General features: G+C 35.4%; 2 protein-coding genes and 1 non-coding gene across 6 annotated transcripts; 2 read left to right on the top strand and 1 right to left on the bottom strand.

Annotated features, from left to right (window-relative positions):
- Positions 1-763: 763 nt before the first annotated feature.
- LOC113096639 (kynurenine/alpha-aminoadipate aminotransferase, mitochondrial-like) lies at positions 764-10,996 on the bottom strand. Of its 3 annotated transcripts, none has more exons than XM_026262041.1 (14): positions 10,842-10,996; positions 9,474-9,554; positions 9,223-9,391; positions 8,034-8,166; positions 6,209-6,283; positions 5,800-6,009; positions 4,902-4,967; positions 4,650-4,732; positions 3,354-3,450; positions 2,873-2,934; positions 2,673-2,737; positions 2,176-2,282; positions 1,911-2,012; positions 764-1,611 (listed from the first exon to the last, which is right to left on the bottom strand). In XM_026262041.1, the coding sequence occupies exons 2-14, from the start codon at positions 9,538-9,540 to the stop codon at positions 1,570-1,572; spliced, it is 1,278 nt and encodes a 425-aa protein (XP_026117826.1). In that variant the 5' UTR covers positions 9,541-9,554; positions 10,842-10,996; the 3' UTR covers positions 764-1,569. The 3 variants fall into 3 exon arrangements, with proteins under 3 accessions (XP_026117826.1, XP_026117825.1, XP_026117827.1); XM_026262040.1 differs by having other exon boundaries at positions 10,822-10,843; XM_026262042.1 differs by lacking the exon at positions 10,842-10,996 and adding an exon at positions 10,571-10,752.
- Positions 10,997-11,590: 594 nt separating this feature from the next.
- On the top strand, positions 11,591-15,648 carry LOC113096638 (INO80 complex subunit B-like). Of its 2 annotated transcripts, none has more exons than XM_026262039.1 (5): positions 11,591-11,873; positions 12,136-12,334; positions 13,148-13,299; positions 13,397-13,569; positions 14,480-15,648. In XM_026262039.1, exons 2-5 carry the CDS (start codon positions 12,264-12,266, stop codon positions 14,942-14,944), a joined length of 861 nt encoding a protein of 286 aa, XP_026117824.1. In that variant the 5' UTR covers positions 11,591-11,873; positions 12,136-12,263; the 3' UTR covers positions 14,945-15,648. The 2 variants fall into 2 exon arrangements, with proteins under 2 accessions (XP_026117824.1, XP_026117823.1); XM_026262038.1 differs by having other exon boundaries at positions 11,591-11,951.
- A 5,559-nt stretch (positions 15,649-21,207) lies between these two features.
- Positions 21,208-21,420, top strand: LOC113096702 (small nucleolar RNA U3). Its single transcript, XR_003288566.1, has one exon. It is a non-coding gene; the product is annotated as a small nucleolar RNA U3 (small nucleolar RNA).
- The last annotated feature ends 1,778 nt before the right edge of the window (positions 21,421-23,198 follow it).

Genomic DNA, 23,198 nt, shown 5'->3' with positions numbered 1-23,198 from the left:
TTACAACCACGTAAAGGCAAGCTAATGTGTATCGATTTATCTCTCCACCTATGTCACTCCAGTTCCAGTTTAAGGATTAACTGCCCTTGTTGGTCAAATTTAAACCTGAGGCACTTTGACCATTTGTCATAACCAGCGTGTTACACTAATAAAACCCCAAGAAACTCACGTACACGCTATTAATCTGCCTTCGTACGCACTTATGAGTGAAGAGTTTATGCACAATCACACCAAGATTTATCACAGCTGTCCACGTGTGTGTGTGCGAGCCCTTCATAAGCACTTTCTTTCCCTGAGTGGTGTACACAAGGAGTCTGTTGTGTCACAGAAACACCACACAGTGTGAAATCCAGAGATCCAGTGAATGCGTTCAAAGGTTAAGGGCTTACATTCTGCTCTGTTCAAATCCACAAGTTCCCTACTGAAAAACGTTTAAACAATGCAATGGGATTTTATGCAATTAAAGAGCTAGTCCGTCCTAAAATGAAAAATTCTGTCATCATTGTATGCATTTTTTTTTCTTCTTTTGTGGAGCACGAAAGATGAAATTTCCAAGAATGCTGGCTACCAAAACCATTCCGGCTCTCGTTCACTTTCTTACTAGTATTTGGTTGTCTATAATATGGAAGTAAATGTGACCCAAAAACATTTGGTTGCCAACATTCTTCTGAATTTTCATTTTTTGGGTAGATGATCTCTTCAAATAAGGAAAAGGTATGGTAAAGGAACAAAACTGAGTGAGAATCAGCACTACATACAATAATAGAGCTAATTTATTTATTTATTCAACCATTTTGTGTCTAAAAGGACCAACATGCACTATGACACACAAGTCTGATGGACTACATTCGTAAATATGGGTTAATAAGTATCAAATGGGTGACCCGCATGGACTGTTGTCAGATTTCTGGCAAGCAGAAGTAAACTTGCAGGGTAAACTTCTGGTGTATATGGAAGACCATTGCAAATACAATTTTTCTTTACCATTTGCTCAAACAGTGAGAGAAAAAAAAAAAATCAACTGTTGCATTCCCACAACTTTTCATAATATGAAAAAACTGATCATTAGAGTCATTAGAGTCCATTAGTCTACTGCAACGTACCAATACAGATACAACTCGTTTGTGTTCAGGGGTGCATTTCCCAAAACCACAGTTGCTAATCTGTTAGGAACTTAGTTGGTTGGCAATGGGAAATTGCATTGCAACCAACAAAGTATGTTTTTGGGAAACGCATCCCAGAACGGCTCGAGTTACTAGCAGCTAACTAGTCATTATTAAGAAATTCACAAATCAACGGCTTTAACCTTCACAATTCACCATTAAAGATTTATAAAGTAAAAGACTATTGCAATAAAAAAAACATTCACCTGACCGTGGGCTTCTTCTGGTTAAACATTTTACACATTAAACCAGTTTTAAAACCACACAGGACATCAGAAAGGTGTCAGTTTCACGTTTGTTCATCTGAAAGGTGGAAATAAAAGTGGGACATTGTGTATATGTGGCATGCGACAGCCGCATTTAATAGATTTCAGCCCCTTGATTCCTCTTCCTGGGAATCAGCCGCTCACATGGCTTCCTTGATGAGATCAGCGAGTCTCCTAAAAGCCTTCGGATGAGGAGGAAAGAGCCATAAATGACAAAGAAAGGCCTTATTCTGAAGCACAGATGAATATCAGATATACTATTAGTAGGCATTGTATCAAACGCTGTATATTCAGTAGGCAGCAACATGATATCCTGACGATTCGGTTTCCAAAAGATTACTGTTTTCAGCATTAATAGTAATCAGAAATGTGTCTTGAGCAGCAAATCAGCATATCTGAATGATTTCTGAAGGATCGTGTGACACTGAAGACCTTGCTGTGCATGAGAATATACACAAATATATTTGTGAACGTGTTGTACCTCATCGATCTGTTGAGGAGTGGAGAGAGAAAAGGCGGCTCTAACGTACGGACACGGATCTGAGCTGTTGATGTTGAAAACTCCTCCAGGAACCAGAAGAACCTACAAACAAACACAGTTAACCTGACTGGGACCGGAGATCATTATTCAGATTATTCCCTTTGATCAACACCTGCTGACCCAGAACCGAGGCTTCAGGAGAAACTAAAGTCAGGCAAGATGTAAACTGTATTACACAGATGTGTGTGTGTGTGTGTGTGTGAACCTCTTTCTCTAACGCTCTCTCCATTATCAGCTGCTGCGTGTCTTTAATGCCCTTGAGTTTAATCCACAGGAACATGCCGGCCATGGGAGGATGCCATTCAGCTACATCTACAAAACACACAGGAGAGAAAGCCATCCCAGATGTAGATGAGTTTGTTTCTTCATCAGATGTGGAGAAATGTAGCATTGCATCACTGCAGTGAATGGGTGCCGTCAGAATGAGAGTCCAAACAGCTGATAAAAACATCACAGTAATCCACATCACTCCAGTCCATCGGTTAATGTGAAGTGAAAGCCTCTCATTCTGACGGCACCCATTCACTGCAGAGCATCCACTGGTGAGTGAGTGATGCAATGCTACATTTCTCCAAATCTGATGAAGAAACAAACTCATCTACATCTGGGATGACCTGAGGGTACCTTCCCAGCATTTCTCATTTTTGGGTGAACTGCTGCTTTAAATACTAGACTAGTGTCAGTAATAGATGCGAGTCAAACCTTTGAGCCATTTGTCTGCGGAGGAGAGCATGCTGTTCCTCTGAGATCTGTAAAAGTCAATCACCCTGAGGAAGAGCCCAAACAAATGTCAGCCATATGCACATCTCAACAACGAGTGAATCATGCTAAGCACAGAACCCTGTGGTAATTTCTAAAACGACACAATTATTTGACTGATTTGTTAAAATCATAAATCTCACCCGTCAATGTGCTTGAGAAAACCACCTGGACCCCAGTTATGAAGCAGCTGCGAGACCATGAGCTGAAAACACCAAGAGAGAGGAGAAAAACAAACATATCTGAGACTTTGAGTATCATTATTCATTCGGTTATTTTCCTTGGGCTTCAGTTTGATTCAGATGCTAGAGACACAATGTGTGTCTTTGAATCTTTTCCTCCTGATCTCTTCTCCTGAGATTCATGCTTGTGAGAAAAATAAAAGTTCAAATTCATCTGCTCTCCGCTGGGAGCCGAAACACGCGTCCTGTACAAACACACCTCCTCCTGCTCATAAGAGCCTGTCCCACACGCAGACACACATCTCTGTGCTTTTACTGCACGTGTTTAGCAGCTGTGCATTAAAACCAGAACACAAGGCCTGTGATTCAGGGATTACAGCTGGAACGAGGAAGAGCGGATTCAGGACAGGAGAGTGAATGAGCGATGGATGAGACGTCTGACCTGTGTGAAGGTGCTGGTGTGCATCGTGGAGGCCTGGATGTGCAGCACCACTCGCTCCACCAGCGGCTTCGGTCCGGTGACGAACCCTATCCGCAAGCTGTCAGGAAAAACACAAATCATTCAAGAAACACTCCAGCTAAAAAAATAAAATAAAAAAATAAGTTTTATGAGTGATTTTATTCTTTGGTACAATATAACAACTATTGAATAAAATTATATTTAATTATAATTTACATAATAATTAATCTAAATAATAAATTATTTATAAATATATAGTTAATTCAAAATATTTTTTTTGCATGTGTATATATATATATATATATAAATACATATTTATACACACACACACACACACACACACATATTTAATTATCTATATATAGATAATGTTATTAAATTATATTTACATATATATAAATGATTAATATAAATAAAAATGACAATTTCTTAAAGTATAATGAAATAATTATATCTAATTATATTTAATATTGAATAAAATGATAATAAATAAATATATATATATATATATATATATATATATATATATATATATATATATATATAAATGAATGATATATTAATATTATAAATTATATGTATTAATATAAATGATTAGTGATTATATAAATAAATAAATATATATGTTTAACATACTAATATACTGTATTCTGCATAACTGCATTGTGAATATCAATTATTTAATTTATTACACACACACACATATACATATGCATATATATATATATATATATATATATATATATATAGTTATTAAATTAGATATACATTTTTTGTACGTAGTTATTTGTCACATTTTAAATACCTACCATTAATACCTACAAATAATTCATACAGATCTATTTTAATAACTATTTTATATATATATATATATATATATATATATATATATATATATATATATATATATATATATATATATATATATATATATATATATATATATATATATATATATACACACACACACATCATTCAGTCATACAGTGTACACAAATTATATTCAAATGTCATTTTCCAAAAAAATAATAATATATAAATAAAATGAAAGAAAACATTAGTATTACCATGGTTAAAAAGTGTGGTAATAACATAAGAGGACAGAAGTAACTGACAGGGTTTCTGGGGTATACCTCTGGTGTTTCCATACACTTCCCTTACACAAGACTTTCTCACTCCCTGAGGAAAACACAGGCTTTTCCACACTTTTCTCTTTGAGTCAATACCATGAGTGTGTCTCGTAACAAGAACAGCACTGTCCCGCTGACAAACACCCACCCCGACGACAGGATCTTAGAGAAGGAATCCGTTCGTAGGACGCGGCCGTCTACGTCCATGGACAGAAACGTCGGAGCCCACGGCTGGAGGACAGCAGAGCAACAGAAGAAGAGAGGATTACTGAGTGTTATCTTATCACAGCAGCAATTCAGAGGCTATCAGAGAGGTCACAGTATGACTACTGCTACATGATTATAAATCACACAATACAAACACACGCCGTGAATAAAGCGATTAATCAGAGGAACTTACTTTTTGGAACTGCAGGAAATAGTATGGGTCATCTTCAATGATAAGAAAATCATATTTCCTGGCAAGCTGCAAATTAAGAACACAATAGTAAGCACATGCGACATTAGTCAACTGCCATTGGTCGAGAAAAAACTAACAGCCCCGCCCCTAAACTCACGCTATTGGTTGAGAATAAACAGCAATATTTACACTTAAAACACAAACTTTAATTAAACATGTAAAAATAATATTAAAAATAATATAGTAGAATAGTAAACTATTACTAGAATAGTAAATCAATATGTTTAATTAGATTTCATTTTTATATTTCATTTTAGTATTATTTATATACTTGCATATCATATATTAATATTTTGAATTCACTTTTGTTTTTATATTTTCAGTTTTCATTGAAGTTTATCATATTATATATATATTTAAATTATATTAATATTCTAAATTAGATTTAATTTAGTATTTTCAGTTCTTGTTTTAGTTTAGTATTATTAACATACAAGTATAGTATATACTAATATTTTAGTTTAGGTTTTATTTTAAGATTTTAGTTTAAGTAATATGTTTTGTTCTTTTGTAATCTTTTTCATTTTGGGGATAAAGTTTTCTATATAGTTTTAATTTATTTTTAGTAATTTTAGTACATCAACGTTATTTCAGTTAGTTGTCAAAGCAAATTATTATTTATTTTTGTATTTTATTTCACCTTTGTTTTAATTGGCAACATCTGAAATAAAGCTGAATATTTTATATATACATTTAGTATAATATTATATGATTTTTTTAAATAACATAATAGAAAGAGCAAGTAAATGTCACACAAAACATCTCAATACACTGGTAAGTGGTAATGTTGTGCAGGGAGCCTTTAGGCCAGATGTACGTTGTGTGCAACTCTGCTTGCCTCATAGACTTCCTGTTTCCTCTCATGGGTCATGGACGCTCCAGTGGGATTGCCTCCATTCGGGATGGTGTACAGGACTCTCGGGATGCTGCTTCCTGGTTTCTGTGCCTCTGCGGGGTCCCACTGCCCCAGAATCTTCCTCAGGTCTGCAGGGATCATCCCGTGATGATCGCTCGGCACGTTAATGAGGTTACAGCCCAGCGGCTGCAGCTGGTGATCAAAGAGTTAATGTTTACATTTAATGGGTCGAGACAGAGATAGAGAGAGAGAGAGAGAGAGAGAGAGAGAGAGAGAGGGAGAGAGGGAGAGGGAGAGAGAGAGAGCGAGAGAGGGAGAGAGAGAGAGAGAGAGAGAGAGAGATCACAGGTAAATTATAAAACATGGTGAAGATGGGAAATGTGTTGCGTACGGCCGCCAGCGTTCCTGAGTATGTGGGAGCGTCGAGGAGGACGTTGTCTCCAGAACTGACCAGCATCTCAAAGATCTGATGAACAGAGCGAAGGAGAAAATTACCATGTGATATGATCTTCAATTATGGCACATATTTCTATATTAATATCACTAATAATATCAAGCACTAATAATATTCTCAGTTTATCAGGAACTTTATGCTCTTCTTATGTATCCACAAAACATATATTATTATATTATTAGCATATTACATATGTTATTTTAGTACCATTGAGATGTAGTTTTTGGTATATATTTATTTATTTTTACATTTTCTGCTTAAGTTAAAGTTTTAGTATTTTTGGATGGGTTGTCATTTTTTCAAAGATTTTGTTCATTTTATTTCAGCTGTAGTTATGTTAGTACATCAAGTGGAATGGAAACTAAATGAAACCAAACTTCAGTTCATGTTTATAATGCTAAATTCTCGCGTTACAAACATCCGGAGGAACAAGAGCATTTATTAGGGACAGTGTTCTTTTAGTGTCATTATCAGTGTTGGGGAAAGTTACTTTTAAAAGTAATGCATTACAATAATGCGTTACTCCCTAAAAAAGTAACTAATTACGTTACTTAGTTACTTTTTATGGAAAGTAACGAATTATGTTACTTTTGCGTGACGTTCACGTTACTTTTTAAATATAAGCAGGGCTTGATTATTTTTAATAAAAGAAGTTATATTTATAAAAATATAAAAACCTTTCACACCAAAAAGTGTTATGAATAAACCTCAGACTGAAGGAAAAGTAAATTCACGTCTGCACAGTAGATCGCAGGAGAAGCGCACAACGCCTCTGTACTTCCCATTTCTCCCAATATGGGGACAGGAGACTTGTCAGTCAATAAATAGGAAAACAAAGTAACTGGTGTTACGTAAAAAAAAAATTTACATTTTCTTGTAAATTAAAAAGTAATGCGTTACTTTACTAGTTACTTGAAAAAAGTAATTGATTAATTTGCGTTACTTGTAATGCATTACCCCAACACTGGAGACTGTTCTTATATTTTTATAACTATCATAGTTTTGAATTTATACTTTACTTTTTTTTTTTAAGTCCTAGTAATTTTGTGTATTTGTTTCATGTCTATTTAGTGTTTTCATTAAATTTATTCCAGTTTTAGTTATTTCAGTACACCAACTCAAACTTAATTAAAATGAGAAATGGTGCCTCGGAGTAAAGTTAAAATAAAACATTTAAGATAATGTTTATTTTAAATTTAGTAAAAAAAATTGTTAATACATTTACATTTATGGTATTGTGTGTCTTTTAGTATAATTTTTTATACTATTACAGTATTTTTAAATATATAAACGGGATTAGTTTTTACACTTTATATTTTAATTTTAGCTCTTTTTTGGAAGCTTTTATCTACATAAATGTAATTTATTTTAATTTAGTTTTTTGTCATTTCAGTGTGTCAAATTCAACCAATTTTAGTAAGTCGTTAATTAGTTAGTTATTTAGTTAGTTTTAACTTTTAAGGTAATTTTCAAATTATTTCACATTTATAAAAACAATGTTTTTTTTTATGGTTTCAGTTTACACTTATGCATGTGAGAAATAATTTTATCCACATCCACAACCCATTACGTTTGCGTTTCTACTGCAATGCTCTACTGTTTGCGCTACAGTTAATTATAATAACCCTGAATAGGGATGCATACGTATATTATATTAGGTGACCATATTATTATTAGCCACAAGTAGCACTTTAGATCCATCTGATTAGTTCCAGATTGTAAAGGGATGATCTGATGTGAGATGTTAACGGTGTGGGTGTACTTTGCAGAGCCCCTCCTGACTGCCGGTGGTGACACACATCTCCATCTGTCCTCTCTCCGGACTGAAGCCGGCGGTGGGAGGATTGTGGAGGCTTTTCTGAAGATCCTTCATCCACGAGAGCAGCTCAGGAATACTGCGAACACATGGACACGCATACAAGCCATCTAGTGTTGTCGATACTTTTTAAAGGGATCATACGATGCTTTTTTAAAGTTCATTATTAGGTGCATTTGGTGTAACAATGTTGACATGCTTTAATGTCCAAAAAACACGTTATATTTAAAATACTGTGAATTAAAGTAGGTCCTCTAGGCTCCGCCTCTCTCAAACGCGTTGTTTTCTACAAAGTCTACGTCACTATGTGGGAAGATTTACATAATAGCCCAATCACGAGTCGATGGTAAAAGTTGCTTTCCATGGGGGGCAAATACACGTTTTATGGCGGTTAATTAGCATTTTAGGGAATAAATATCATGTTCTTGTGGTCACTTAAACCAGCGGACATGAAAAACAAACTGTAAAAGTATCCCAAAACTGCAGACTTGGCAACACTGGACCGCTCCTGTATTTGCGCAAGCGCTCTGTGAATATAAATAGCATCAAAGATTTCTATGTCCAATGTGTTTACGCAGCGTTGAGCGCTGTAGCCAATCACAGACATGTTTGTTGAGCACATGAATGCAACAGCCAATCACACGCATCTGCACTGAATCATTGCGTTACCAACAAAAAACCCCCAAACAAACAAAGTATGAACACTAATAAGATTCATTGTGGCGTATAGACCATTTTAGTATTAAATATTTTATAGACTTATTTTATAGAAACTTATTATCAGAGCTGGGTAGTGACTTATTACATGTAATCAGGATCTAAAAATTAGGTACTTCTCATTAGATTATATAACGTTTTAAAATCTTCATAATCACACTTGCTTTTTTATTGATTACATGATAAGATATTATTCAAACAATCGCAATAAATTATTCAGAATTTATTGAGTCTCCCAAATTCTTCTTTTTTCATCTTTTAAATGTTCTGAAATAGCCTACTGTTCATATACACTCAGTAAAGTCTTCCAGTTCTGTGGACATTCACACAGAGATCAGTAAGCTATAGTTCAGGTGTTTCAAAATCTACTGATGATGAACACATGCATTTTTTCAAGCCAGTGTGTGTTGTGTGGTACCCGTATGAGCCGGAGTACTGTAGCGCTCTCTTCATCAGCGGCTCGTCCAGCACCAGCGCTTCGCCTCCCTTCACTTTAATGGTAGCCGACTGGAACGGGAAGGTGTTGGGATTGGGAGCTCCTCCGGCCAGAGAGATCAGAGACGGGGGAGATCGCTGCTGAAGCTCCGCTGGACCACAACGACGCCACAAATCAGGCCACACCGCGGTTTACAAACAGTAAAATAATAAAACTGTATAAATCAGACTCACTCAGTATGCGAATAGGGGACGGTCTTCTCGCCGCGCTCACAGCTGTCAGAAAGCGAGCGTAATTCATGCTTCTGATGGGACCTAGGTGGAGAACATTTTATAAATTAGACATTAGAAATTGTGATTTTCATTTCTTTACGTTTGTATTACAGGGTTTGTTATACAGGAATGCAAGTTTGAAAATTCAGAATTTGGAAGCAATAAAAAAAAAAACTAATTAATTTAGAAGTTTTGAAACGCTGTAAAAAGCCCAAAGATCTTTGTTAGATATTAAATGGTTCCAAATTAAACTAAAAGTATTATCGAGATTTACTGGATTGAATGATATGAGCGTAACAGTAATTAATCACTTAGAAATTGTATTTGTAAAAGCCTAATAATGTGTCCCTCATTAGATAGAAATTGGGTCTAAATTATGATATGAACTCCAGAAAAAGAGAACAATGTTATGCAGCACATATTCATGAATAGAAAAGGCAGAGAAAAGTGATTGTAATCTTTGTAATCTTTTAATGGTGTCATGATGATAATAAAAGAAAGTAAACTTTCACTGCAGTCGCTTAGAAATAACAAAAATCCCATTAAAAGATCTATATGGATAAGTAGGAATTGGTTCCAAATGATGACAAACTCCAATATACATATATGATTAATATTTTGCAATCGCAATTCCTTTAATCCAAGTCCTTTAAATGATATTATCCAGATTTAATGGATTGAATAGTATAAATAGAAGAAACTGAAGCAATGCAATCAATTAGAAAGAAGTTAAAGGCCAATTAAAGAATCCTTGAAAGATAGGAATTGATTCCAGATAAAAAAAAAAATGTAATAAAAATAAAAAAGAGAGAAAATGGGAATGTTGCACATATTCATAAACAGACAAAGTAAAGCGATTTATTGTGCAACAGAAGGCATTCAAGGAACATAAATTTGCTAATCTAAAAAAATACTGAGGCCTATTCTTGCTGATGAAAAGTTTAACCATGAGCTTTTACATTGTGGCCCATCAAAAAAGTATATGTTGCACACATTCTTATGTAAACAAGCAAATAAACGTGATTAAGAAAAAAAACGATTATGAAAGTTTGGCTCACTTAAAACAGAATTGGTGTGCAGCAGGTTTTTCTAATTCTATTCTGTGTTGAAATCGTTATGTTGACAGCTCGTTATGAGTGAAACCATAGCACGTGTGAATGGAAAACATAAGTGAATGTTCTGCCGCCTGGAGTTCATCTCAACTCAGACATGCGTCAACCCACGCAAATTATCATTCATATACTACAATACACAACACGAATCATCCGAAGAAATTCAAACTTTGCAAAACGAGGCGATAAAGCCTAACCTCTAAAGAACATTACTGACCCGTAACTTCCCGTACCGCAGATTGTCTGGCGCAATGCTTTCTGGGCCGTGTAGTTTTCTTTCTTTAGCGTGCGAAAACTGAATCCTACTTTGGACTATATTTATATTTAATTTATATTCGCTAAAAGCGTATTCGTTTACGTTTATTAATTACAGATGTACTTAAGATGCAAATGAACACCAACCCTTGACGCTTACCCGGTAATCACAAACGATTCTGATTGGTCCAGCCCTCAGCGGCGCAGAGAAAAGTAACAGCGAAAACGTGACATCGACACTATCTTTACATTTAGTCGTTTAGCAGATGCTTTTATCCAAAGCTACTTACAAATGAGGTCAATAGAAGCAATCAAAACCAACAAAAGGGCAATAATATGAAAGTGCTGTGACAAGTCTTAGTTGGTCTGACGCAGTACACGTAGCAAGGTTTATTTTTTCGTTTTTATAATAAATAAAAATAAAACAAGTAGAACAGAAAAAGAATAGGGAAAACTAGTGTTAGAGGGTCTTTTTAAATAATAATAAAAATAAAACAATTCAAAAGAATCTAAAAAGAACAAAGAATGGTTAGTGTTAGTGGGACATTTTTATAATAAATAATAACATATAATTTACAATGAGTAACAACTACTTGTTTTGGAAGTTTTTTATTCTATTTATTCATTGAATAACAATATAGAAACATTATTTAAGAAAGAAATAACGTATTAATGAAAACCCCGACAACTCCACTACATTACCCACAATGCTCTGCCGCGAGGAAGCACATTTTGTAAACAATGCTAGAAAGCTAAGGGAGTAAAATAGAGACATTAACGGGAGGCTTTTCCATATTAGTAGTGTGTCATAGTTGATATTTTATTTTAATACAGGAGGTATAATTCTTTCAATAGTAGGTTTAGTTCATTAACAGAACTGTTTTATTCCGTTAATGGGCGGTTTGCACAGGAATTAGCATGTTAGCGTTCATCTGATGATCTGTGCTCTGCAGTTGAAGAAAAAGTCGTATATGTATTCGACATGCTTATTGAGGTGATTAATTAAGGTCAAGCTCTTTTTTCGTGTCAATGGGGAAACGGAAAGAAATGATTCACCCCAGATTTCTCGCTGGTAAGAGTAGAAATGCGTTAGAATTTAGTTTTATTCACCCACGTGTCTCTTTGTGTGTTAAAACCGTATTCCCTAACATTCGCGGATGTAAAACCGTATTCCCTAACATTCGCGGATGACTTTGAGTTATTTAATTCCGTTTTTCTCATATGAAATGTGTGGTTGTTGATGTTTTTTTCTGCAGGGAGCGGGGATGATTATAACCTGCACAAGAAGAAACACAAGAAGCATAAGAAGCACAAGAAGAAGCACCATCATCACCGTGAAGACGGCCACAGTGTGTCCTCCGAGGCGCTGGAGTCAGACTCAGGGATGCTGCTGCTCAAACCTCCTCAGCTCAAGCTCAAGATCAAACTGGGAGGACAGACTCTGGGCACCAAGAGGTCCGGCACTCTGCCTGTTTCTGACTGAGACTTCTGAACATCAGCTTTCATATTCCTAATGATCTTCACTGAGAAGAAAACTAACTACACGTCATCTTATTTATAGTTCAGACTTTTTTGAGCAAGTAAAAGGCCCTTTAATGTAATTCTACAAATGTCCATCTTCAGCTCCTGCTTTTCTGTATTGATTTTTATAGTAAATATATAAATAACTTTAATATTTGTATATAATATTTCAAGATGAACACTTAGGTTCCCTTGGTTATCCAGACATCGTTATCCAAAATCATGTTCAAATGTGAGCATATAACTTCACATAACTTAAAAATAGACTCACGTGTAACAAGATGGTTCTTAAAATCACCTTTGCATTGAAAACCTCCCTTTATTTATTTCGTTTATTAAAAAAACCTGTGTGCATTGAAAGCATCATCTAATTTGGTAAGAAATAAATTAGATTGAGACTTGTAAACATGAGCATCATTTGATATCAATTAATGCACAGTACAACGATTCACAGGTGTCATTTTCTTACTGAAATAATGGAGTGAAAACCAGAACCAATCTCTTATACACTGTAGATAATAATGCAACCAGTCAAATTAAATGCATTGAATGAATAGTTCAACTCAAAAAAATAACACATATTCAACATTCAACAATGCAGTTTGGAAGAAAACTGCAGAGTAGATGATGACGGTGTTTGTTTTTGGGTGAACTGTTTGAAATGCATGCTCTGGTCTAAAGATCACCACATCTGAGTGTTTGAACCCTGCATGAGGCGATCTGATCAAGTGTAATGTCTTGTTTCAGTGTGCCCACGTTCACAGTGATCCCGGACTCTCTGCGCTCAGTGTCGCCTGTGAACGTGGAGAGCGATGACGATGAAGACCATGACGAAGACGACTCTGATGATGATGTGCCGTCAGAGGGAGTTCCTATCGAGCAGTACAGAGCCTGGCTTGGTGACTGCAGCACTTGGATATAGCCAACACACACATGTTTCAGTGAGTAGCAGCCGGTGTTAATGTGCATGAGTGTGTTTGTGTTGGTCATACCCAGATGAAGACAGTAACCTGGACCCGTCTCCTGTGCCCGACCTGGACACGGACTCGCTGCTGGGAGGCCCGATGGATGATGAGGAGCGCTGGCTGGACGCGCTGGAGAAAGGAGAGCTGGATGATAACGGAGAGCTGAAGAAAGAGATCGACGAGTCTCTGCTCACAGCCAGACAGGTGCCATAGAAAACACACACACTATCAAACACAGCACAGCCTTAACTATACAAAAACTCCTCAAAACCTCCAAATGGAGATGTGCAAACCTCAGCATAACCAGACATGATGCAGGGTTATTGTTGTTAACTTTAAAGGTGAAATAACAGAAGATGGAAAAACTTAAATGTTACTTTGGTTATTTTTATTTCTAATTTTCATCTGAAGCATTAAGATAACTAACTGGAAAAACTGAAAGTATAAAAGCAAATTCAAATTATTAAAGCCGTAATAGTTTATTAATATTATTAAAGTAACACCAACATAATGCATCAGTTCTACAGTACCATTCAAAAGTTGGGTGTAAATGCATTGTTTAAGTTTTTTTAAAGAGATTATTGCTTTTATTTAGCAAAGACACATTAAAATGGTCCAAAATGACAGTGAAAACATTTATAATGTTACAAAAGATTTCTATTTGTAATGCTGTTCTTTTGAACTTTCTATTCATCAAAGAATCCTGAAAATTAAAATGTATCAGTTTCCACATAAATATGAAGCAGCATGACTGTTTTCGACATTGATAGTATTCGGAAATGTTTCTTGAGCAGCAAATCATTATATTAGAGTGATTTCTGAAGATCATGTGACAATGAAGACTGGAGTAATGAAGCTGAAAATACAGCTTTGATCACAGGAATAATTTAGAGTTTAATAAATATTCACATAGAAAACAGTTATGTTAAATAGTAATAATATTTCATTATTTTACTGTACCTTGATTTTTTTTTTTTTTTAATAAATGTAGCCTTGTTGAGCAGAAGAAACAGTCCTTGTAGGGTTTATCTCCCTCAATATGATTTGATGAGCTAAAAATGTAAGTATTTGACATTTAATTGATCTGACCAAAGTTTCTTCTCCATGTAAAAAGAAAGCGCTCTTACATAAGCAGCAGAGCCAGCCGTTACTGGAGCTCCCCATGGGATACAAAGAGAAGGAGCTGACGGCCGAGATGATGCAGAAGCGAGAGGAGCGCGCCCGAAAAAGACGCCTGCAGGCCGCCAAGAAGGCCGAGGAGAACAAGAACCAGACCATCGAGAGACTGACCAAGACCAGCAAGGCCAAGATCAAGAGCATGAGGGAGCGCAAGTCCAAGCAGGCGCAGCTGCCCATGGTGAGGTACAGCAGTAACGTTCAGGGCGCCGCCGTCTCGTACCCCGCCGGGATCCCCGTCCCGACGCCCGCGGCCCCGCGACTGCCTCCTCCCGCTCCCGTGAGCTGTGGCGTGTCCGGATGCTCCAACCTGAAGAAATACTCCTGCTCCAAGACGGGGACGCCGCTGTGCAGCCTGCAGTGCTACAGGAAGAACCTGACACTGGTGCAGGAAGTGGCTTGAAGAGGTCTTTGTCAAATAGTGTATTTAAAAATAGTAAGTCGATGCAATTATGTTGAACAAAGACAAAATTCTTTGATTAATGAGTGTAAAATCATGCTGAAGTTGATTCATTTGATGAAACACAAGCAATAACACTTTACAGTACGGTTGGGTTTCCTGAACTAACAATGAACATTTTTTACTGCTATTATTATTCAAACTTAATGTATAAATGCACACACACGTTGTTAACTCATTGTTAGTTTATTCATAACAAACTAATTAATATTAAATTACACATCATAAGCCATTTAAAATGTATTAGCAGTTAATAAATGCTGTAGACATATTTTCAATAGTTAATTTATGATGTCTAATATGTTAACAAATTTAACCTACTGTAAAGTGTTACCCAGTCATTTTTAGTTTATTTTGTGTTTGATCCAATTCAATGTGACAATTAAGAATTGCAAATTATTTACAAAGGGATTCTTAAATAATGAGGATGAGTTTTTGTGTTAAATGGTTGATAGAACTACTTTGAATTGAATATATTTCCACGCAAATCATTCTGTAAAAACATTGTTGCATTGAATTTGAGTATAGAGATGTTTTGTAGCACGCTCATGCTTGCAATTAATTATGTAACAGACATATTGTTGAAACTACCCAGACTTGAGCCTTATTTTTGTAAAAAGACTGAAATAAAGAACAGTTGAAGTAAATCTGCATTCATTTATTTGAAAAATGAGGCACATTTGTTGGTTGAACAATGTATTACAAAACTTGCCTTCATGAAATTACAAAAACATTTTCATTTCACAAAGTTCAGAAGTGTTGTTAAGGCTTTGGTTATAAATACTGCGTTAAAAAAAATCTTTCACTTGTTCCAGCGAGGAGAAGTCACATTAAAACCATCATATCATGATCAGTTTTTTACTGCTGCTTAAGTGTTCATGAGAAAGTCAGTTGTGCCTGTCAAATAAATCCTGCATAGTTTTAGGTATTAAAGTTGTCTTCTCGGTTCATTCGTTTATTGCTACAGGCATTGGGTAAAAGCCCACAAAAACATTAAAAACAATCATTTTATTTCAAAGGTATATTTCAGCCAAAAATGAAAATGTACTCTCAGGTCATCCAAGATGTAGATGAGTTTGTTTCTTCATCATATTTGGAGAAATGTAGCATTATATCACATGCTCAGCAATGGATCCTCTGCAGTGAATGGGTGCCGTCAGAATGAGATAAAAACATCACAATAATCCACATCACTCCAGTCCATCAGTTCAAACAAAAAAGCTGCGTGTTTGTAAAAAAAGCCAGAATCCCTAACAACACTTGCTCCAGTGAAGATGTGGTCTCGTCTGAATCAGGAGAGAAATATCAACAGATCAAGCACCGTTTACAAGGGAATCAGTCCAAAACAGATTTTGATGTGAGAGACTATCAAAGCTTAATGGACATTGACAGTCCGTTTGTTTTATGAAAAGATTACAGACAATTAACCAAATTAGGTTTAACGCTTAAAAAAACTGCAGAATAATTTGTTAATGTAAAAACTATTGTAAGTCTGGAGGTTTTTCAGGAAAATAATCAAATCAGTCTGGCCGAGCGTTTAATCACGAGCCCCAGAGGCACAGAGCAGAAACCTTCTCAGTCATCTCAAGACTATTAAGTCTGTCTGTGAGTTTACCGGAGGTCAGTGGGCAGAAAAACTGAGCAACTGTCTGAGCTTTTCTCAGCTTTCATCCTCTAATGTACCTCCGGGTTCAACTATTTTACTGCTGTAGATGACTACGGAGCAAAATATAAATTATGAGCCACACATTTGTTCATTTTATTCAGTTGAACTTAAAAAATTCCTTTTGGCTCGGTTTTAAAATTTCAAGCATTTTGACCTCAACTGTAGGGGAAAGATACAACATCTCACACTTACCTAACAGCTTAGATAGATTGTATCTAAAAACGAAAGCACATCAAACAGCACCTCCACCTGCCTTCGGTAGATTTATACACTCTTCCCTTCAGGGCATGCAATTTCCCTCAGTTATTTCAGATAAACGGTCTAATTGCTTTAGTATGGAGGGGTGTTTGAGGAATAATCGTAAAAAGCTGCTCGGGAAAGAGTTTGGAATTTCTCTGGTCTGTCACGGGAAGAAAACGACTGCGGGTTCCTCTTGGATGTCCTTTTAGGACAATCACTGTAAATATGCTGCACAATTGAAAGAACAGCTTCCAATCGTGGAACATAAAACAAGAGTGTTTGAAAAGCAGTTGTGAGAGAGAATATGAGTAAAACCAACCACAACACCAAGCTGCAACTTGACTTAACAGTTTAATTTGTCTTTAATTCATTGTTAATTAATTGTTCTGCTTGACAGACAAGTTGGCACGTATCTGCTAAATGAAATATTCAAACATAATGGAACTTGAAACACGTGAACAACAGGACATTCTGGAGACCCCCACCAAATTACGTCCAATTCCACCCATAGGGGGTGCTACAACTGAAAAACTAGTGATGGAAGCTTTTGAAGTGCATATTAAAGGTGCCACCTGTAATGTTTGGCAAAAAAAAAATCAAGTCATACTCCACATTCCATACCAGATGGGGGCAATATGCCTCAATAAAGTGAATTGGTCTACTCTAGAGTAACAAACGAGAAATGGCATAGTCTCTATGCTACTTTCACAACAACACTACAGCCATAGCCGAAGCCTAACTGTGCGTTCACATCGCCGGCGTCTAGAGCGTCAAAAATCACTCTTGCCGCTCTGCTCACGACGCTGCAGAAAGATTTGTGAGCGCTCAGACGCTCTAACGTAGATCGAATGCTTATTTTGTATTTAAAGCGGCCGCAAAGCAAACAAACTTGTTGATCTGGTGCAGACTAACCACAAGGAGTTATAAGTTAACCTCATTAAAGGGGGGGTGAAATACTATTTCATGCATACTGAGTTTTTTACACTGTTAAAGAGTTGGATTCCCATGCTAAACATGGACAAAGTTTCAAAAATTAAGTTGTACGTTGGAAGGAGTATTTCTGTTCCAAAAATACTCCTTCCGGTTTGTCACAAGTTTCGGAAAGTTTTTTTCGAGTATGGCTCTGTGTGACGTTAGATGGAGCAGAATTTCCTTATATGGGTCCTAAGGGCACTTCTGCCGGAAGAGCGCGCGCTCCCGTATAGCAGAGCACTGAGAGCACAGACAATCACTGATCAGAGCGTCGCCAAATGTCACAAAAGGAGTGTGTTGTTGGTTGCCAGGGCAAGACAACCCTGCACAGATTACCAAAAAAAAAAAACAGCATTAAGGGACCAGTGGATGGAGTTTATTTTTACAGAGCATCAACGGAGTTGTGCAAGTGTTTTTGTTTGTTCCCTGCATTTCGAAGATGCTTGTTTTACAAACAAGGCCCAGTTTGACCCATTCTTTGTCTAGCTGTGCTTACCGATAAGAATTTCTGCACACTTACTGTACTAGAGGGACTATGTGGGACCAGGCCATGGATGATGAGTTTTCCCCCTTTTTTTCCCAGCATTTCCTCTTGAATGGTGAACGACACCCAGCAATGCCTTTAACAAACCGTCTCTTTCAGGAGACGGCGGTGATGAACCACCGAGACGTTTGGGCTCTAGGTCACTGTGATTCAAAACAAAGAGAGCAATCGAGAAACATGCAATAATACCCAATATACAGTGGCCTCAAAAAGTATCTGGACATGTAAAATGTCTGAATGTCATTATTCGCAGAACTACCTTTTTTTGAGTCAGCCCAGCTTCTTTTGCTAAAACCTACAACACATAACTACGTTGATAAATAAGAACTAAGAAAATGAAATCAGCTTCATAAGGTTGAAATCAACAGCAGGTTTTATTTAAGTATTGCTTATATACAATTACAGACTGTAAAAATGACTTAAAGTTGTAAATAAACAAAGATTAATGGAATAGGTTTCTACCATTTACATTTCTTAATTCACTGTATTTCCTGCTGTAAATAACTGTAAAATAGCAATTTCTATGTTATTATTGTTTTATTTTTAGTCTAGTTTATTAATATTTTAAATGCATTTAATATTTGTTTTCATTTAAATGTGAAAGTTTTGGTCATTTTTTGTTATGAGCTAAATTATTTCTATTTAGCTTAATTTATTTTTATTTCAGTTTTATTAATTTTAGCACTCCATCTTAAACTTATTTTTATTTGTTAGTGGACAAGGCAAACATCTCATTTGCGTAAAAAAACGGGACATTCATTTTTCAACATCACAATTTTAGGTTCCAATTTAGAAGAAAAGAAAAGTTTACTAACTGTTTTTTTTTTTGTATGCAGTTTCTCAATTGATAAAAGCTGAAACTGCATGTAGACATAATAATTATACAACATTTTGGAAAACAGTGAATGATCTACTAGTCACTACTTACAAACACAATATTCCAGATGAGAAGACATTTGTTGTTTCTGTGGAAACATTGCAGTCTCTCACTTTTTGCTACAGACTACATTTCAGCACCACTAAGTAAGCAATAAATTATACAAGAGTAAGTACTGGGAAAAGCCAAAAATCCCAAAGCTTTGAAACCCAATCCTCTCCTTCAGTCCAGAAAAGCTCTGTTCTGTATTAAGCCAGTCATTGTTTTCTTCCCCATTTCTAAATTAAGCCACACTATTTCTGGTGGTCAGCTCTTGGCAACCACATCAATAAATTCACTAAATATGGTGAATATAATTTTTTATGATGGCTGACTTTCCAAATTGGAAACAGAAAATCCTCTTAACAAATGAGAGAGGGCTGAAAATTTTCCACGAGGCTAAATGTGGGTCAGAAGAGAACACTCAAACGAAATAAACCAAACCAGCTCCAGTACATGTATCCATTTCATTAGATTTATATATTAATAGAACAAAAGTATAGACATGACGTAGGCTGTTTACATACATACTGAATACAAATGCATGCAGATTGACAGCGAACAACAAAACGAATTTTTTATAGCAAAGTAACTTGAAGATATCTAATTGGCATTCCAGTTATTATTAATAATAATTGTAACTTGATGCATCAGAATCAGTTTCTCTCCCTCTATCTTCCTCCTTATTTTCGCGGATTTCGGTCTCGAAACCTGTTCCGGTTCCGTCTTTATAAACGAGTCCAAAATCTTGTTTTATTTATTTATATATATAAAAAAATGAATAGCCTAGCCTAAATGTCATATCACTTTCTTCGATCAAATAAAAACTATCTAAAACTAGTTTTGTGTTTTATATGTATATGTATATGTATATATATATGTGTGTGTATATATATATATATATATATATATAGCCTATTTATTTACTTCTAAAAGTATTTAATATTTATTTTACTTCAGTAAAAAATAAAATAAAATATTAATTCCAGTAAGTTCACACAGCCAAAACCTTAAAAAAATTGACTTTGGTGACATCTGGTGACATATAATGACATAAAAAAATATTAAAATGGTACGAAACAGATAAGAATAAACAATAAAGCTAGCAATCGCATGTTGTATGACTTAACTTTATTGAATCGAGTCTATTTGTGTGCGTGTGTGTGTGTGTGTGTGTTCAGGTTATTTGCTCTGTAACTCTCCTACAGATATAATTCATACAGCAGACCAAACACCTAGCAGTGGTTAAAACATGTAACTGCAGCTTGATTTCCATCCCGGAGCGATGCTTGAAGTTGCATGACAGGACTTACTTATCTGAAGCACCAACATATGAAATCAACATTTATTTGTTGTTCCCTCTACAATTCAGATTCACTTTTATGTATTAACCTTAGTGTACTTGGTTTAACACCCATGACAAATACAGCCTGCTCAGCACGAAAATGAAGGTTGACACCGAGCGAGGAGGATTGTGGGTAATGACAATATGCACATCTTAAGTTGTACACTACATGCTTTATTAAACGAAATAACATTTATTTCAGTTACAGACTGCTTAAACATATGATAATGAATGTATAGTCACAAAAAGTTAAGGGCTGATGGATTTCAACACAAGATGATTAATCACCGCTACTTCACCCAATATTACTCAACGCCCTTTTAACGTTATCAAATTAATCCGTTTACGCCTTAATAGACTGAAGCGCCGTTCTCTACATTGATAAGCGCGAGGAGATAACGAGGAGTTTGGCGCGTTGTTATTAGAGTCGCTTTAAAGTCGCCGCTGTGACGTCATTGCGCGCCACCGTCATTGAGTCTCATGTACGCGCTGACGGGCTCTCCGCGGAGCAACTTGAGAAATTAAGACTATACTTTCAGGGATCATTTCTATAGTTATTAACTAGGAAATGTGTTTCGAAAGAGTTTTGTCTTCCAAACCACGATGATGAGTGAGAATGTGCTTCTCTGAGCGTGAATCGGGTAGTGAACCGTGATATAATCACAGGAAACTACTATTGATGAACGTTCATGATTCTTTTTTGGATCAATGAGGAGAAGTGCATGATCCGAGTGGTTTTATATATACAGATGTAATAACAAGAGATATCAAAGAAAAACTAATGAAATATTTAAGTCAAGTATGTGTTTCAGGATTTATATGAATGTATGTCTAATAATAGCTGATACTTTAATAAGTTTAAAATGTCATTCATTTAAAGTCATAATCGTGGTTTTAGAAATACTTCAAATCTTCGAATTGTACTTAAAAATAAGTGGAAATTTAATTATGACAAAAAGCTTTATTTATGTAAAATTATCTTTAATTCATATATCACTTTTAAAAGGACACGAAAACTCGGGTTTCCTTTAAAATAAATGTCATAAACACACATGAAAAGGCAGTTGTAAAAAAAGATATCACCAATTAATTTTCAGGCTTCAGGAATTTTTTTTATGTACCAAACTTTGTGTAAGGTTGATTCTCAACTGTATTATTAAAGATCTAACAAAAATATTTGATACACTATATTACTTTATGCAACACGTTTATAAAATTTCCATTAACTCGTTTTCTCACTAAACACAGTGTTATACAGTGAATAATCTGCATATTAGTGTGCTGTTGGGACAGTATGTTGAAACATTAAGTGTAATAACGGCCTAATTGGCCAGATTTACATGATAATTTCTAATATTTTATAATTATATATTGAAATTTTCCTATTCAATTTTTGTATCTCCCAAAATGCATAATAAACATGTTTTTAGTCCTGGTGTCGATACAGTTATATCGTAACGAATCCTCGAAATCACTTGCCCCTGGGAGTTTGATACCTGTTTCGAAACAAATAATTGATCACATACAAGTCATAAATGAGAGTTCACGCCCTCTTGTAATTACCATATTTTACGAGATTCTGACTTGTAAAAGCGTTCACGTCCTTGTAGAACTCGTCATTACAACTTGTGATCTGGGAGTACCACGTGACCACCGCAGGCTCTGTGTAGGTGTCGATAGTGTTGCTATCCATGTGTCTATGTTGAAAAGCAATCATTCCTATTTCGAGAACGTGAACAGTTCGGAGTAGAACGTCATGTGCGTCATCTCGAAACTACCCAGGTTGTAAGATGTAATTCTACGAGGATGTGAACGCTTTTTAAACGAAACCTTGACTGAACGCACCTTATACCATTAAACATATAGTTTCTGTTTAAAATATATTTCGCTAATATGTAGCTTTTGTGCGTTATTAATCAGGACTTGGCAAGCTAAGACCCAACTTGAAGAAACTAAATATCATTCTCCTTTTCGAATTATTCATATTAAGTTTTAAACTTGATTAAATTAATAAAAAATGAATCTACATTATAAAACTGACCCCTGTTTTAAACACTTGTTCATGGTTTCACCAGATCTACTATTGTCAACTTATATTTCGGCACATTTGGATAAACTGTGAGTTTATGTTTAAATGGTAAAAATAAAAAAATAAAAAAAATAAATAAACAAAAATCAATTCTAAATGCAAACAATCATCTTTGGTGGCAAACTAATTGTTTCCATTGGCAATTTTTGGTTACACTTTCACTACATTTCTTTTTTTAATTCACAGTATTCTTTATTTTTTACAAGAATGGTGTTTTGAAGGAATATAAGACTCAAGGTACTTAGTTCACCTAAAATAAAAATTTGCATAACTTTACAACAGTCTGATGTTAGAAACATTTTAATAATTGATTATTTTTGTGTTTTTTTTTTTATTTTATTTTTTTATTTTTTTATACAAACATGCAGCTTTTTGTTTCACAGGACATTAACTGATGGACTGGAGTTTTTTAAAATTATTGTTAT

This window comes from Carassius auratus, unplaced genomic scaffold (genome assembly GCF_003368295.1).
Source record: "Carassius auratus strain Wakin unplaced genomic scaffold, ASM336829v1 scaf_tig00216014, whole genome shotgun sequence".
Lineage (NCBI taxonomy): Eukaryota > Metazoa > Chordata > Actinopteri > Cypriniformes > Cyprinidae > Carassius > Carassius auratus.
Note: the sequence above shows the minus strand (reverse complement) of the source record. Positions and strands in the feature narration are given on the sequence as shown.

Excerpts from the sequence above, each read along its gene's own strand:
- LOC113096639 (XM_026262040.1), bottom strand. Across the intron at positions 6,284-8,033 it reads GTCAGGAGGGGCTCTGCAAA|ATCTTTGAGATGCTGGTCAG; the intron begins GTACACCCACAC and ends TCTGTTCATCAG. Across the intron at positions 6,010-6,208 it reads ACTCAGGAACGCTGGCGGCC|CTGCAGCCGCTGGGCTGTAA; the intron begins GTACGCAACACA and ends TTTGATCACCAG.
- LOC113096638 (XM_026262038.1), top strand. The coding sequence starts at position 11,909 with ATGGGGAAACGGAAAGAAATGATTCACCCCAGATTTCTCGCTG. Across the intron at positions 11,952-12,135 it reads TCACCCCAGATTTCTCGCTG|GGAGCGGGGATGATTATAAC; the intron begins GTAAGAGTAGAA and ends TTTTTTCTGCAG. Across the intron at positions 13,570-14,479 it reads CTCTGCTCACAGCCAGACAG|AAAGCGCTCTTACATAAGCA; the intron begins GTGCCATAGAAA and ends CCATGTAAAAAG.